This window comes from Malaclemys terrapin, chromosome 6 (assembly GCF_027887155.1).
Source record: "Malaclemys terrapin pileata isolate rMalTer1 chromosome 6, rMalTer1.hap1, whole genome shotgun sequence".
Classification (NCBI taxonomy): domain Eukaryota; kingdom Metazoa; phylum Chordata; order Testudines; family Emydidae; genus Malaclemys; species Malaclemys terrapin.
This window is the reverse complement of record NC_071510.1, coordinates 97,829,920-97,844,989: the sequence shown is the minus strand read 5'-3', so window position 1 is coordinate 97,844,989 and position 15,070 is coordinate 97,829,920. Positions and strand designations below refer to the sequence as shown.

The 15,070-nt window shown below is 41.7% G+C and overlaps 1 protein-coding gene across 2 annotated transcripts in view; it reads left to right on the top strand.

Annotated features, from left to right (window-relative positions):
- Positions 1–8,806: 8,806 nt before the first annotated feature.
- RAB3C (RAB3C, member RAS oncogene family) overlaps positions 8,807–15,070 on the top strand; it is a 221,319-nt gene continuing 215,055 nt past the window's right edge. Inside the window, exon 1 of one of the 2 annotated variants that reach the window (XM_054032604.1) lies at positions 8,807–8,887. In XM_054032604.1, the coding sequence (XP_053888579.1) occupies positions 8,870–8,887 (18 nt within the window). In that variant the 5' untranslated portion in view covers positions 8,807–8,869. Of the gene's footprint in view, positions 8,888–9,581; positions 9,753–15,070 lie in introns of those variants that run through there. The other variant, XM_054032603.1, reaches the window with a different exon arrangement.

Genomic DNA, 15,070 nt, shown 5'->3' with positions numbered 1-15,070 from the left:
GGCAAAGGCTCATTCTTCTGTACATCATACCAACCCACATCACAAAAACCATCACACTTGAATGAGAAAGATATGAGTGAACATGAAGAACAATCTACTTTTTCATACTTAGAAGTGGTCCCACTAGATTAGGACTGATTTTAGGCTGAGTGGTGTGGGAAAGCATGGACAGCAGAAGTACCCATTCCTTTTTTTTTAAACAGATGGTTTAGGCTTAGCGGACCAGCACTCTGTATTACAGAGTGGCTGGATCCTTTAAGTCAAGCAGGTCCAGCTGGGCTGATGACTAGGCAGGTGCACCCAGGTTTGGCCTAATGAGAGTCTGGGTGACACCTGAGTTAGAGGATAAGAAGAGAGCCGCACAGTGCCAGCTGGGATGGAGGAAGTTGTAGAAGTATAGCCCTAGACAGAGCAGGCCCTAAGGAGAGCTAGTTCCTGTAGAGCGTTCCCTGGCTTGGTTGCCAGAAAGAGTAACTGGAAAGTTGCTTGTAATGTTGGGGAAGAAGGTAGGCAGGCCCAGGATAGGCAGGTGAGGAATATAAAAAGACTGTGATATCCTTCCATCCCAGGCTATCATTCTGGCCAACTATTTCATTTCTGAAGGAACACTGAGGGCCTGAGGAAATGGGGATGGAGTACCTGAAGAACCTGGGGTGGAGAAGGAGAGCTTGGCTGAGGATTTTAAGTTGGGTCATTAAGGCTTGCTTTAGGACTGTGTGCAGTGTTATCTGGAATATTAAGAAAGCAACCCTGTGGCAGATTTATATGTGGAAAAAGGTGTTAGTGGAGTAATTGCTGAGACTTCTGGGGAGAGGTTGTCTAGTCATGGCTCTGGCCTGACAGGCCACAGTTGGCCACCAGAATGTATTCTGAGATTGGCATAAGCAGAGGGCTTGTTAAGAGGCTTACATAAGCAATAAATGTAAGCTTTATTTTAAGTACCCTTTTTAATTTGTGGCTGTCCTTACTCCTGCCATACATCCTTAAAGCTACATGCACAATTCAAAATGTGGGATTTTTGTTCCATAACTCCCATAGTGCTAATGGCCTATGCTTCATGGGGAGGATACCCTGCTTAGACCCTAGTCCCAAACGGTATGCAAATTTAATCACCAAGTTGCCTGTTTACCAAGGTACTTGATGTAACTCTAACAATGTCACTAGTACCATTTAAGCTACTTGCATGATTAAGTACTTGTCTAATATTAAGCATGGGAGCAGTCCTATTGGTTCTGAGTGTAAGTACCTTGTTGAATTGGGGTCTTACCCTTCCTCAGAATAGACTCAGACTTTAAGGTCAGAAGGGACCATCATGATCATCTAGTCTAACCTCCTGCACATTGCAGGTCACAGAACCTCGCCTGCCCACACCTGTAATAGACCCGTAACCTCTGGCTGAAGTCCTCAAATCATGATTTAAAGACTTGAAGTTACACAGAATCCATGATTTACACTAGTTTAAACCTCCACATGACCTGTGCCCCATGCTGCAGAGGAAGGCAAAACACCCTTGCCACTAAGCAGGAGCCAAAGTGCGCTCCATTCTCCATATCCTCTTTCAGATATATAACAGGACACAGAGATTGTACAGGTGGGTGTATTCAAGAGTTGCTGTGGGTGGGACTCACTAGTTAAAGGCTCAGCAATCCCAGTGCATGATGGTGAATACACCTGTGAACCACTCCATCAAGCTCCACTACACAAGGTGCAGCCAGTGCTGAATGGCTCAGACATAGGTGCTGGAACTAAGTGTGCTGCCGCATCTCCTGGCTTGAAGTGGTTTCCATCCTATACAAGGTTTACAGTTTGGTTTAATGGCTCTCAGCACCCCCACTATACAAATTATTCTTAGCACCCCTACTCTACAAATTACTCCTGGGCTCAGGTTCACATATCCAGAGAGTGAAAACCAATGTCCAGGTGTTCCTTTTCCCTTACACACTGGGTAAACCATCACATGTTCTATGGGAGCAGCCAGGAAATGTAGCTGCATCTCTAAGTGCTATGACCCAGTAGCCATGGCAACTACAGTGTTCTGATAGATTACTCAGTCAGAAGCAGGACTCCAATAATTTACACTGTCCCTTCCTGACCATGGAATCCAGAGCATTGTGCTACATTACTGCTTTATTGGCTCCATAGCTAAACAGGCACAAAAAATAAGGCCCAGTATATCTTTTATTCAAGAAAGATGTTTACATTGGCATGGATCCTTTAGTACGCCTCCATTGTAATGTCACTGAATCCATTCTCCAGGCAGTCTGTGAAGCATTTTAACATGTTATACATAACAAAGCAGACTTCCATCTTCTACCTGCTAGTACTCTCTCTCTCTTGCCTTGTTGTTATAAAACAGCAGGGCTAAGCCTGTTCTTTAACACACTCCACAGGTTCACTAGCTTTCCCACATTTTGCTGGAAGATTTCCTCCTCTTGCTTGAGAATAGCATTCCTCTCAGAGAAATCAGATGCTGGTTGGTTAATCATTGAGCTCAACGGGCCCTGACTGTGGTCAAGTTTCTTTGCAACTCCCACAAGATGACCTAAATGCTGCAGAGATAGACCATTGACAAAAATGCATCAATTGGCTAATATCAGCGCCAGGATTTTGTTCAGTTTGCCTCTGTTGGCATCTGGGTTCTAGTTTGGGTAGTTCTGGGTATAGTCTCGGGGTCTTTCTCAGTGGATGTATATCTGGCATGCTGGGATTCATGCTTGACAAAACCTAAGCTTTGTCAAGTTTCAATTCCAGATCCACTGTCAGAAGAGGCAGTGGCTATATTTCAGAGCTGGGTCTGGCAATTTGAGATTGTTCTTGATGGGTCTAGTGATTATATGACAAGAGACTGTCCACTAAAAAGAAACCATCCTTGATATCTTTATCTGCTATTTTGTTAGACCAGCAATAACATCACAACTTGTTGGGAACTCTGTATCCTAAGTGTTTTTGTTACATACTATAATTAAATAAAAATAACTTTTAAAAATAAAGCCAAATGAAGCAGGATGTAATAAATAAATATATTTAACTAAATAGAGCTATGCGGGTAAAAGACAGTTACAAAGATAAAGACTGTATCCAGGTGAAAGACCTTTATCTCTTATGATTATTTTCTCTCCAAAGCCCAATTCCAGAATGAGTCAAATGGCAAACAAAAGTGAGAGATAAAACAGAATACTGTGTTCTAAAAGGTCACAGAAAAAAAATAACATTAAGGAAGACTGCACTGGAGAAAACATTGTCAGAATATATGGGTGTTTCAAAATAGCTGCTGTTATTGTATACACAAAAGGAGAGTTAATTTACTTTTTCCTAAAACTACAAACTTGAAAGGATGCATATGTTGATCAAACTGTATTCTGAGAGAGAGAGAGGAATAGTGATCTTTATCTAAATGTATTTATCTTCCCTCTGCCTTTTACTTTTCTCCTTTCTGTGGTCTTCCCTTATTTGTTGCTTTTAGAGGGTAATCTTTAATTTTAATGTTTTAAAATACATTTGAAACTTACATTTGATGTTATTGTGTCTTGAGTGCTTCTATTTAGCCTGTGGAGTAAAATCACATCAGATTTGTATGTCTTTAGTATTTATTATGATCACCAGCAGCAACCGATAAATCAGGAGAGAGGCTTTCTCTAATTTCATTATTTGTTTCAAAAGTAGTCTTGCAAAATATGACAGGGAACAGTCAAGAAGCTGGGGTTCTATTCCCAGCTTTGCCACTGATTTCCTGTGTCACCTTGAACAATTCTTGTAGGCAAATAAACTGCATTATAGAGGGTGAAAATGTGTTTTCCTAAGCTCTAACTGATCTACATTCAGATAATCAGAATTTACAATTCTATCTGAAGGATAAAGTGCAAATATTAGATTAGCTTTTGTGGTGATATATTCATCAAGAGCTAGACTGAATAACGGTTGCACACAGGAGTAGCCACACAGCCAATAATGTGTTTCTTTGTGTAAAAAAGTGCTTAATCAGGCAAGCAAGGGTTGTACAGTCTAGCCCCAAATATATTTGTAATATGCTCTCCACTTCCAACCCCCCTTTAGCTGACCTATCTATCCTTGCCAATTGTTATAAATATCTTCACCTTTCTCCCCGACCCACAGATAACTTCCTTCTCTGGATTTTGGGAGACTCTGGAAGCTGAGCTCTTCTTACTGCTTCCTGTTATAACAGCAGCTATCAGGGAGATCAGTAACTAATCCTGTGGCTGACAATTTCTGCTACCTGACTGCCTTCAAACAGCTGTTCCGCAGCAATGCAGGCTGCAGCCATCATCATTGAAACTAGATACACATTTCCAGATGAAAAGACTTGTGCTATTTGTCATTATTTCATTTGCCAAATTTAGTCTATTTTTATCTGTTCACAAACACGTTTGAATTTCTAAGAACTTGCTCACTTTCTGTAAACATGTGTATCAAATTTATAAACAAACTTCGGGCTTTGGGAAATCTATTAATGGATCCCTCTAACTATTTGCTATTCATTATGGGTGGTGCGCCATTGGTTACCCATACCTAAATCATGTGGTATTGCTTCTGCTCCCTAATTGCATTACTGAACTTTTTAAACAGGAGAAGAATGAATAGTAAATAATACATAGCAGAGACCCTTGCTTGTATGTGAATGTTCCTATTTGCACAGAGAACAGCCATTTCCCAAATATTGGTATGAACAAATAAGTCATTCATATGAATGCTTGCAAATAGCAAATCAAAAGGGGTGTGGTCATAAAGCAACCAGTCACTGAGAATGTGAGTGCATATTCATGACAGTTTTGTAGCATTTGCCCAGCTGTAGCACCTGCTTAAAGGGCTTATACAGTGCAATCTGATTCCCTCAGATGATGGCACACAGTACGAAGCCAGCCAGTTCATAACAACCTTCTACACTAAAGGGAGCTTTAGAGACAAAACATTCCAGAAACATTACAGCATTGTAAACCAGTGATTGGTTAAATGCTGTGGTGTCAGATCACCTTCTGGGGCAATGCTTTGTTTTCAAGATTGGAGTGCTGTCAATAGCTTACCACCAGTTCAGCTGGCTGGCCTACAGTTCAAGTGTTTAGCTGTTGGTTATGACTATCGTTGGGTTATTTAAGTCATCCCATGCCTGCAGACTCTCTCATTCCATCCACACAAGTGCATGAACAAAAAGTGAGCAACATAAAGCAGAACATGAAGGTGCCTGTTGGAAGACATATAATAAAAAACACTAAGTGGCAAATCCCACCAATTTGCACTATGCACATTTCTTTGTCCCAGCAGTACAAAGAGTAACACCTCATTATTGTTCCTGAAAATTTGTATGCCTCTGAAAGAAAGAAAGAAAGAAAGAAAGAAAGAAAGAAAGAATACATGAAAAAAGTTGTTTATGCTGAGATACTATTTTGGTTGTTCGGGGTGCAGCGAGGATCCTTCTGTCATTGTTTATTGGAAAACCTAAAATTTTAATGAAAGAAGATCACACATACAAAATATAAAGACCAAAACATCCTACTTCATATTCTATTGATATAACCCCTTTATAGAACACTCTCAGCTAACAGATTATTGTGAGTCTGTAAACTCTGAAGTAAGTATTAACATATTAAGAAAGTCTCTGTTAGGCTAAATCCAGGAATCTATCAAAACTTTAACCCTTTAATTCTCCAGTGTAGTGTCTATGGTGAATTCAGAGTATCTATTTCATAAGAAATTCTAGAATCAAATCTCTGAACATGTCAGTCTGTTTCAAATATGTTTAAGACTTTAAAGTATAACCATGCCCAAATGAGCAGTATTTTACAACAAAAAAGTGCAATCAGTTTAAGATCCTTGTGATATCGTCTTCAGTCAACGTGTGAAACTCTTTGCCAGAGGATGTTTTGAGGGCTAAGACTATAAAAGGGTTCAAAAAAGAACTAGATAGATTCATGGAGGATAGGTCCATCAACGGCTATTAGTCAGGATGGGCAGGGATGGTGTCCCTTGACTCTGTTTGTCAGAAGCTGGGAATGAGCGACAGGGAAAGAATCACTTGATGATTATCTGTTCTGTTCATTTCCTCTGGGGAACCTGGCATTAGTCACTGTTGGTAGACAGGATACTGGGCTAGATGGACCTTTGGTCTGACCCAGTATGTCCATTCTTTTGTTTTTTCCCAAACAAACCTTTAAAAGAATCTTAAAGAAGCCACCAGTGTTTAAAATCTCTGTTGTCTCCAGTTGCAGTTGAGCACAAATATAATATACCTTGTTTTGACAGAGAACTGGCTCGATCTATCTTCTTTCTTGTTAGGCATTTACCTTGAATCAATACAGAATTTCAATCACAAATATTACAGAGTTGGATTTTTTTTTAAAACACATGCACACTTTTAAATTTAAGTATTGAATGGGGCCAATATTGCACATATTACAGATTGTATTTATTCTTCTCATGTCTCAAGTGACTGAAAGACAAATGTGAATTGGTTCATGCAGAAAGAAATAATCAAATGCATAAATACACGGCTCTATCATGCCCTTGATAAAAACACTTCACTCCTATTTACATCCCAACATAGTGAAGCTGCTTTGGGCAGTCAGGGAAGAATTTTAAAGGAGCTGCACAGTGTTGAAATTAAATCTTGCAGGCTCAGATATTTTTGTCACTATGGACTTGTTTTGTATTTAAACCATTTGCCTACAGATATGGACTACATCTGCAGTATATAATATACCATATTTGTAGATGGTGATATCTTTGTGATAAATTGCTGTATTCATACACCTTCTCCATCTCCATGGGACAACTTCTAGCTTTCCAAACTTTTTAGCACTTTCACACTGTTGCCTTTTCCAGTGGTATAGCTCTTTTGTTTCTCATCTTCAATATATACCAACTCTTAAAATCGTGACATTAGTATGTATAGCGAAGCTAATTAGATGACTTTCAGAAGTTTCTAAAATTAGATATATTTTCCTCTCCAGCAGAGAACTGACCATTTGGACCCAAAATAATTAAGGGTTAGGGCTTTAGAGGCTGAGGGCTCTGAAAAACAATGTCCATAAAAATGTTTTAAATGATCTCTAAAATAAGAAAAATATTTTTTCTGTAACATATGTGGCATATGCAAAACACATGATGGTTTGTGTAACATACAGGTTTTATTAGCCTTCATGTGGGATAACCTACGTAAATCATTTGTGACTTTGAGTTTCACCACTCATGAGTAATTCCAAACACATGCTGTAAAGACCTTTATAATCCACTGTCACAATCTCTCTCGTTCACGCTGTGTGTGTGTGTGTGTGTGTGTGTATGCATGTGCATGCCAATATTACAATGGGAAGGGAAAGTGGGTAAAGACGTTAAAGGAATGGACTCTCAGTAAAAGGAGAAGATCAAAGAAAGACAAATGGTGGAAAATCTGGGGAAGATTGCAATTTTATTATTTGTCTACAGTAGTGCCACAAGCCCCCATCTGGGGTCAGATCCATTGTACAAACACATGGTAAGAGACAGGCCTTATCCCAAATAGCTTAAAACAGAAAAGAGAGAAAAAGGATTGGGGGATGGAGGTGAACGGAGTTGCCCCAGCAGGTCTGTGTCAGAGGCAGGAATAGAACCTTATTCACTGGACATGCTGTCTCCTGAGATGTATATCAGACCTTTAATGTTAAATTTCACTCAGGGTCCTATAGGATTTTAGAAATTTTCTTGTGCTAGGCTAGAATATTCAGATGGTGATTCCAGACCATTTAAAGTATTTATATCAATTTGCCAGATTAAGGTCATGATTCAGAAAGGGAGTAATCCATTCCCACTGAAGTCATTGCATTTTTGTGCATGCCTGAAGTTGTGTGCTTAAGTACCTTATTAACTCAAGGCCTGACCAGGACTGCGAAACTAGTATTTACAAACAAAAAAATGCTTCTCAGAAGCCCCAAGCGTCATCTCATTGTTCAAGAGTTTGTTGAGAACAACCACTTACCTTCCACAAGAGAATAACAGTAGAGAAATACTGCAGAGCTCAATATATAAAGCACTTGAAAACAAGGCAGAACAGGGAAGAAAACCTGTACTGAATTGTTGTTCAGCTATTTTGCTGCTGACTTACAAAACATAAATGCACTTGCGTATAGAAAAACATATCAAATGCAAAAACTAATGCTAGTGCAAGTGCAATGGTAAAATTGAGAAGTCATGAACCCAACAGTTAGAAATTACAAAAAGTAGTGGAGTTTTAAGTGCAACATTAATTGCCAATCCAGTATCTTGGTATTGTGAACTTTATATATAAAATCAGTACCTTATTAATTAAAGAAATTGGTTACATTTTGTATCAAGCTACTAGGAAGAACAACAAGGAAATAGTGTTCTCCTTTTTCAAATACAGCCCACCACTCCCAACACTTGAGGCATTGATACTAGGGTGGTAGTAGAAGCACCGGAGAATAATGTGGGGACCTGTATTGCAGAGCCAGAGAGCGAGAATAGGATGTAATTATTTCTCTGATCCTTTGGCTGTATTTTGTTATGGTGATTAATGCCTGCATTTTATGTAACTCGCGTTGTGTAAATAACCCTGTGGCCTTTCCCTTCCCGTGCTGGTTGGTGGCTCTGAGTTAATAAATGGAAAAGGTGCCTGGAGGGTGGACCTGGGGGGTTGGGCTAATGCGAATTTTGCTGCTGAGCTTCCTAGGAGACGCTTGCTGCTGCCGCCACTTCCTTCCATCGCTGCTGCCTGCCTGAGTGAAAAGTCATCCATCTACACCCTGACCTCAGCCCCTAAGCCCCAGCCAGCACTTTCTCCGCCGAGTCACGCCTGTCCCACTCCCTCTGCCTTGCATCCCTTGCGGGCTACACTTGGGAACCACCTTCTCTGGCGTTGCCGATGGAGCTGTACGGAAAGGTAAGGCAGATGGGCAGCCCCTCCCAACCGATTCAGCGTCTCTCTCCTTAGCCAATCTGACCCTCTGTTGTCTTGCCAAACAAAGTATCCACCCAAATAACGGCTTTGTGTAAAAAGCTAGAAGCCGGAGCGAGGGGGAGGGGGGTTAGATCCGAATCCCCTTGGCCAGCTGAACTGCGATCACCTTGGGAAACAATGTATAAACACTCCGAATTCGGGCTGAACTGGTAACCCGGTGCCTTGTAGGGAGATGGTGGGGAGGCTGGGGGGAGGGGGGGAGACCAAGGTATCGCGTGTAGCGCTAGGTCCCCGGCACTGCTGGACCCCCCCTTGGCTGCTCTGTGGGACTGCTGCAGCGGGGCTACTCATCCCACTCGGCCACTTCCAGCGCCCAGCTGGGAGAGGAGTTTGCAGCGCTCCCCTTGGCTGAGCGCGCAGCCCCAGCGCCTCTCTGTCCAGGCGCTGGACTGGGCGACACCCGCTCTAGCTTCCCCAGCGCCTCTGCACGCGGGGCTGGAGGAGGAGGAGAGAGGAGGCGGAGCCGGGGGCACGGGGAGGGAGGAGGGGACCGCGCTGAGCGTTCTGGGAGTTGTAGTTCTTGCCCTTCCCAGGTTGCCTTCGCTCGCTGCCGCTGAAGGGAGCAGCGCGGACTACAGCTCCCATGGGTGGGCAGGGGGCGCCCGGCCAGCCGTGGGAGCGGCCGGAGGGACAGCTCCGGTGCTGATCCCGCCGCCGGTTTGTGAACAAACGCCGGGGGAGCGCGCGGGGCGGGCTGTGGCCGCGCTCGCTGCTCGGCTGGACCCACCCGGCACGGGAGGCAGCCAAAGGACGCGGGCCGAGGATGAGGCACGAAGCTCCCATGCAGGTACCTCGCTGAAGGGGAGCGAGTGGAGAGCGAGCAGCTGCACGCTGCCTTCCTGGCGCTACGGACACACACGGGGTGGCGGGCGGGGGGAGCCGCAGCCGAGTAATCGCGTTAGCGGTTGCTTACCTTGCGCTGCTGCGCAGAGCGGGGACCGAGCCCTTGTCTTGTAACCGCCGCGGGGGCTTGGGCTCCGCCGGAGCTGGGAGCTAGCGAGTGTCGCTTCTGAGCCCCTCTGCGGTGGAAGGGAGGGAGGCGCACCCCACCTCGCCTCTCCGGACGGCTCTCCCTGCCTGCCCGGTGCTTGGCAGTTGCCTGGGTCAGTGGCCCGCTCGCTTCAGGGCGATCCGCGCCCAGCGAGGCTTTGCACAGCTGTGCGGGGGTGGGGGGACACGGACTGCAAATAATTCCCATTCCTGGAGGCACTCAAGTCAAACACACGCCTGCTTGCTCCCAGTGCCATTTCCCCACCCAGCCGGCGCTCGCTGCTGGAAAGGCATGAGGGGTAGCTGTACGCCCGCTGGCCCTGATGTCCTTTTGTGCCACTCGCACGCTGGGGTAGGGGCACGGGAAAGCCCTCGATATTCAGTGACCCCCCCAGTGCTTCGTTTTCTAGCCAGCCACCGTGGTAGTGTTACTTTTTAAGATTTATGATCAGATATGTGTGCTGCATTAGGAAGCGCACCAATCTCTTCAGATATTAAGCTCCTTTGTGAATGAATCTAAACTCCTCTGTAAGTCAATTAATTATAAGGTTTTGTGGGGGGGGTGATATGCAGTGAGTTCTTCGCTGCATGCAAAGCAAGTTAACTGGAAATGGCTATCTGTTTATTAAACGGGCAGTTATCCATCTGCATCAAAGGATGATGTCTTGTTGATAGAATTTGAGATAAGAATAGGATAGCCCTTTCTTAATTGTTTTTGTGTAGGGAAAAATCTCTCTCTTTGCACTGGAGAAAGAGACGGATATTCAGATATTATTAATTGACATTGTCATGCACTGTTTTGATAGCCTCAGGTTAGTTGGTGTTTTAAATCCATTTATATGAAATTACTTAATTTATTTTAGTTTTTTTTTTGTATTATTTATTTATATTGTCCTAGCACATAGGAGCTCAAGTCATGGACCAGAACTCCATGCTGTACATCTGAACATATGATTTTTAATGGAAAAATCAATCATGTTTACATTAGTAGCAATCAGTCATATTGATGTTATATAATTTAACTAACCTCTTTACAGTTGTGCTGTAAGTTAAGTTTTGAAGTGCAACCATGGCAGCGTATGTTTTCTCTTTCAGTATTTATGGTATTGCTACTATTATCTTGCGTTGCTACTGTAACAGTAGTAGAACTTCAACATGAAGGGGGTGAAATATGCATCCCGTTTAATATAAATGTACAAAAAGGCAGCTAAAATATTGGATAACACTGCTGTGAATCCCACAATTGAAGCTGGATTTATTTGACTTCGAAAGGTGAATAATAAACCCATAAACCTTTTTTAGATCAATTGCTTATATATCACATGCTGAAATCTTTCAGCCAAAGAGGCACATTAGAAATAAGCCAATCTACCATAAGCATTTCTATCAGTTTTCTGGCTAGAGAGCAGAGTTGGTTAAGATGCTGTTTAAAATATAAAGTTCTGTTTGGTTAGTACATGAGTATTTTCACTGTGTTCTTTACACTTAAATATATTTACATATTAAAATAATATTTTGAATTAAATGGTTTTGGAGATCCTTTTGCAGAAAAATAGGTTTGTATATTACAATGAAAACAGAAGATTTTGCTTGTCAGTGGAAGAAAGTGAATGTTAGGTTCCTATTGGATTAGTTATGTATCACAGATGTTGGATTTATTGTGGAAAAGCTTGTTAAATAGCTATAGAAACAAAATGATTGTACAAAACTAAACTAACTAAAGACAATCGCAAAGAAAGAAAAATCCAAGATCTGTAAAAATATATTTGTCATATTATGTTAAAATCACATTGATTTTTATATGAGCAGGCAAATACGAGATTGTTACTGCAAATACAATTGTCCATTGTTATAAAAAACAGTGGAAAACAGTGGCTTAGTATAATAATGACAAAAAGGAGCTATAAACAAGTGTAATGTTTTTTCTTAAAGGTTGGTGAAAGGACAAATAATGTATGTTTCAGCATGTCTCATCCAAAACTATAATTGCACAGCATCTGGGTTTCTCCAAGATATGAAAATGCAATCAGGCAGATTAATTCAGATTAGTTGTCATTTCCATTTAGAGGCTGCAATTCAAATGCTTCTTTCCACCATCCCCAGCATGTCTAAAAACTATTCTTATTAAATCTTCAAGCAAAATACAGTTCTGCTGTGGGGTCTTCTTCTAAAGAGACATTTCTTTTTCTAACTCTAATTTAGTACAGTTCACAGTCCTTGTCCAAATGAGATTTTGGATTGACTGAACTAATTGCCCGCTTTACTTATTTTATCTGTAAAGAAAAACTTTTAGTTACCTGGTTTCCTGTCTGAAGCATATGATATATCTCTTTCTTTAAGCTCCACAGCTTTATAAAACAGTCTGTTCTAGAGTAAATGTAATTCTCTGTTGCTAAAATCTCTCAATTGCAAAGAGACAGGAAGAATGATGAATTGTGTCTATGGATCAAGAAGAAAACCAAGTCACCAGGCAGCATAAGAACTAGTTCTTCCTTTACAAATCAACTAATAATTAAAAACATAATCTGAAAATATAATAAAAGATGAGATAATGGGCATCTCAGTGGTACTGATCTTTTGTGCATACACAAGATCCTTGTTTAAATCCCAAACACAGTCTATTTGTCTTTGGGCCAACGAGGTCTAAGATGCCTGGGAAGGAAGGACTCTCAATGTTTCTGTATAAAACTATATTCAATATACCCATGTGCACATACATCACTGCCCTCTGCCGGATGGAATCAGAGTTTGTGATGATTTTTTATTACCATTTTAGTCACAAATTTAAAAAGAAAATAGATGTCTTAATATTACTAACAGTTAGGTGGAGGATTGTGGTTTTGGAAGCAATAGTGCTGAATTATGTTCACTGTGCCACATAAAAGCAGTGTGGCTGGCATGTGAGGTGGCTGTATGTATGCAGGCATGGATTGTAGGAGGTGACTAAGCATACATTGTTCAATCCTGACTTACATAGCTGATTAAGGAATGGCAATACAGGTTTGAAAAGGAATTTTGCCTGGTTAGAATCATATTGGCTGAGATTTGGGACTTTGATGGAAGGGGTAGACTGTTGTATTAGTGATGAGTAAATGGATTTGGAAGAAATAGAAGCGCTAACCTGTTTCAAATATCATAGAATTGGAAGGGACCTCGAGAGGTCATCCAGTCCAGTCCCTTGCACTCAAGGCAGGACTAAGTATTATCTAGACCATCCCTGACAGGTGTTTGTCCAACCTGCTCTTAAAAATCCCCAATGATGGAGATTCCACTACCTCCCTAGGCAATTTATTCCAGTGCTTACCCACTGTGACAGGAAGTTTTTCCTAATGTCTAACCTAAACTGCCCTTGCTGCAATTTAAGCCCATTGCGTCTTGTCCTATCTTCAGAGGTTAAGAAGAACAATTTTTCTTCTCCTCCTTGTAACAACCTTTTATGTATTTGAAAACTGTTATCATGTCCCCTCTCAGTCTTCTCTTCTCCAGACTAAACAAACCCATTTTTTTCAATCTTCCCTCATAGGTCATGTTTTCTAAACCTTTAGTCATTTTTGTTGCTCTTCTCTGGACTTTGTCCAATTTGTCCATATCTTTCCTGAAATGTGGTGCCCAGAACTGGACACAATACTCCAGTTGAGGACTAATCAGCGCAGAGTAGAGCGGAAGAATTACTTCTCGTGCCTTGCTCACAATACTCCTGGTAATATATCCCAGAATTATGTTTGCTTTTTTTTCAACAGCGTAACACTGTTGACTCATATTTAGCCTGTGATCCACTATGACCCCCAGATCACTTTCCTCAGTACTCCTTCCTAGGCAATCATTTCCCATTTTGTATGTGTGCAACTCATTGTTTCTTCTGAAGTAAAGTACTTTGCATTTGTCCTTATTGAATTTCATCCTATTTACTTCAGACCATTTCTCCAGTTTGTCCAGTTCGTCCGCAAACTTTATAATCATTCATGAAGATATTGAACAGAACTGGACCCAGAACCGATCCCTGCAGGACCCCACTCATTGTGCCCTTCCAGCATGACTCTGAACCCCTGATAACTACTCTCTGGGAATGATTTTCCAACACGTTATGCACCCACCTTATAGTAGCTCCATCTAGATAATATTTCCCTAGTTTGTTTATGAGACGGTCATGTGAGACAGTATCAAAAGCCTTACTAAAGTCTATCATAATAGACTCACCTGGAACCTTTTTGTAAGGACTGTTTTGAATTGGTAGAAGTATTTTCCTTGTATCTCCCAACAATTCTCTCTAGCTTTCCTGATATTCTGCAAATTCAACTGGAAGGTCTCAATAGTTCAGGCATTTTTTCCCCTGGGCTGGCTGCTGCATTCAGAGTTCGTATGATCCTGCACCCTGCTGGAATTAGAGGCATGTAATGCATTCTGGGGCACACCTGACCTCAGGAGGCCTCAAAGCATGTGAGATTAGAAGATGGCAATTGGCTTACCAGGGAATGCCAGATCTGCTGAGTCCCTACCAGGGACTTGGCAGGTCATCAGATCAGAACAACGGACCTATTGAAGCTGGTTGAGCTGGGGAGGGAAGTGGGGTTAAGAGGGAGTCAGTAAAAGCAATGTGTGAATTTATCTCTACCAAGGAAGAAAATAAGCATATTTTCCTCAGAGCTTTTCACATGCTACTGCCACCCATGATGGTTGTGCTCATACAAAAGTAAACAAAACAAGGCTATGCTGGCTTCTACTGCATTAGAAATACATCAAAACAAAATGGAGAAGGACAACAGCTCTTTTGAGGCTACTACAAAACTGTGAGGAATAAAGCCAAATAAAAGCTATACAAGTACAGCAGTTAACATGGCCACATGTCTCTAAGCATTCAGCAAAACTATCTGATCCTTCCCAATTTGTTTAACATTCTGTTAACAACACAGGAAATGTTGTTCCTGGAAAGATGCATGTAACATTTTCCACACATTTTAAATGACATTGTGGGATCTTGATTGCCTGACTGGCTAGGGGTATGTTCACATATTGTACACAGAATGTTTAGTTGCAAGGGTGGGTTTCTTGCTGAGGATGCAGGCATGTATTTCTGTGCTATGGACTAGACTGCTCCTCAGAATGTGTCTGTCTTAA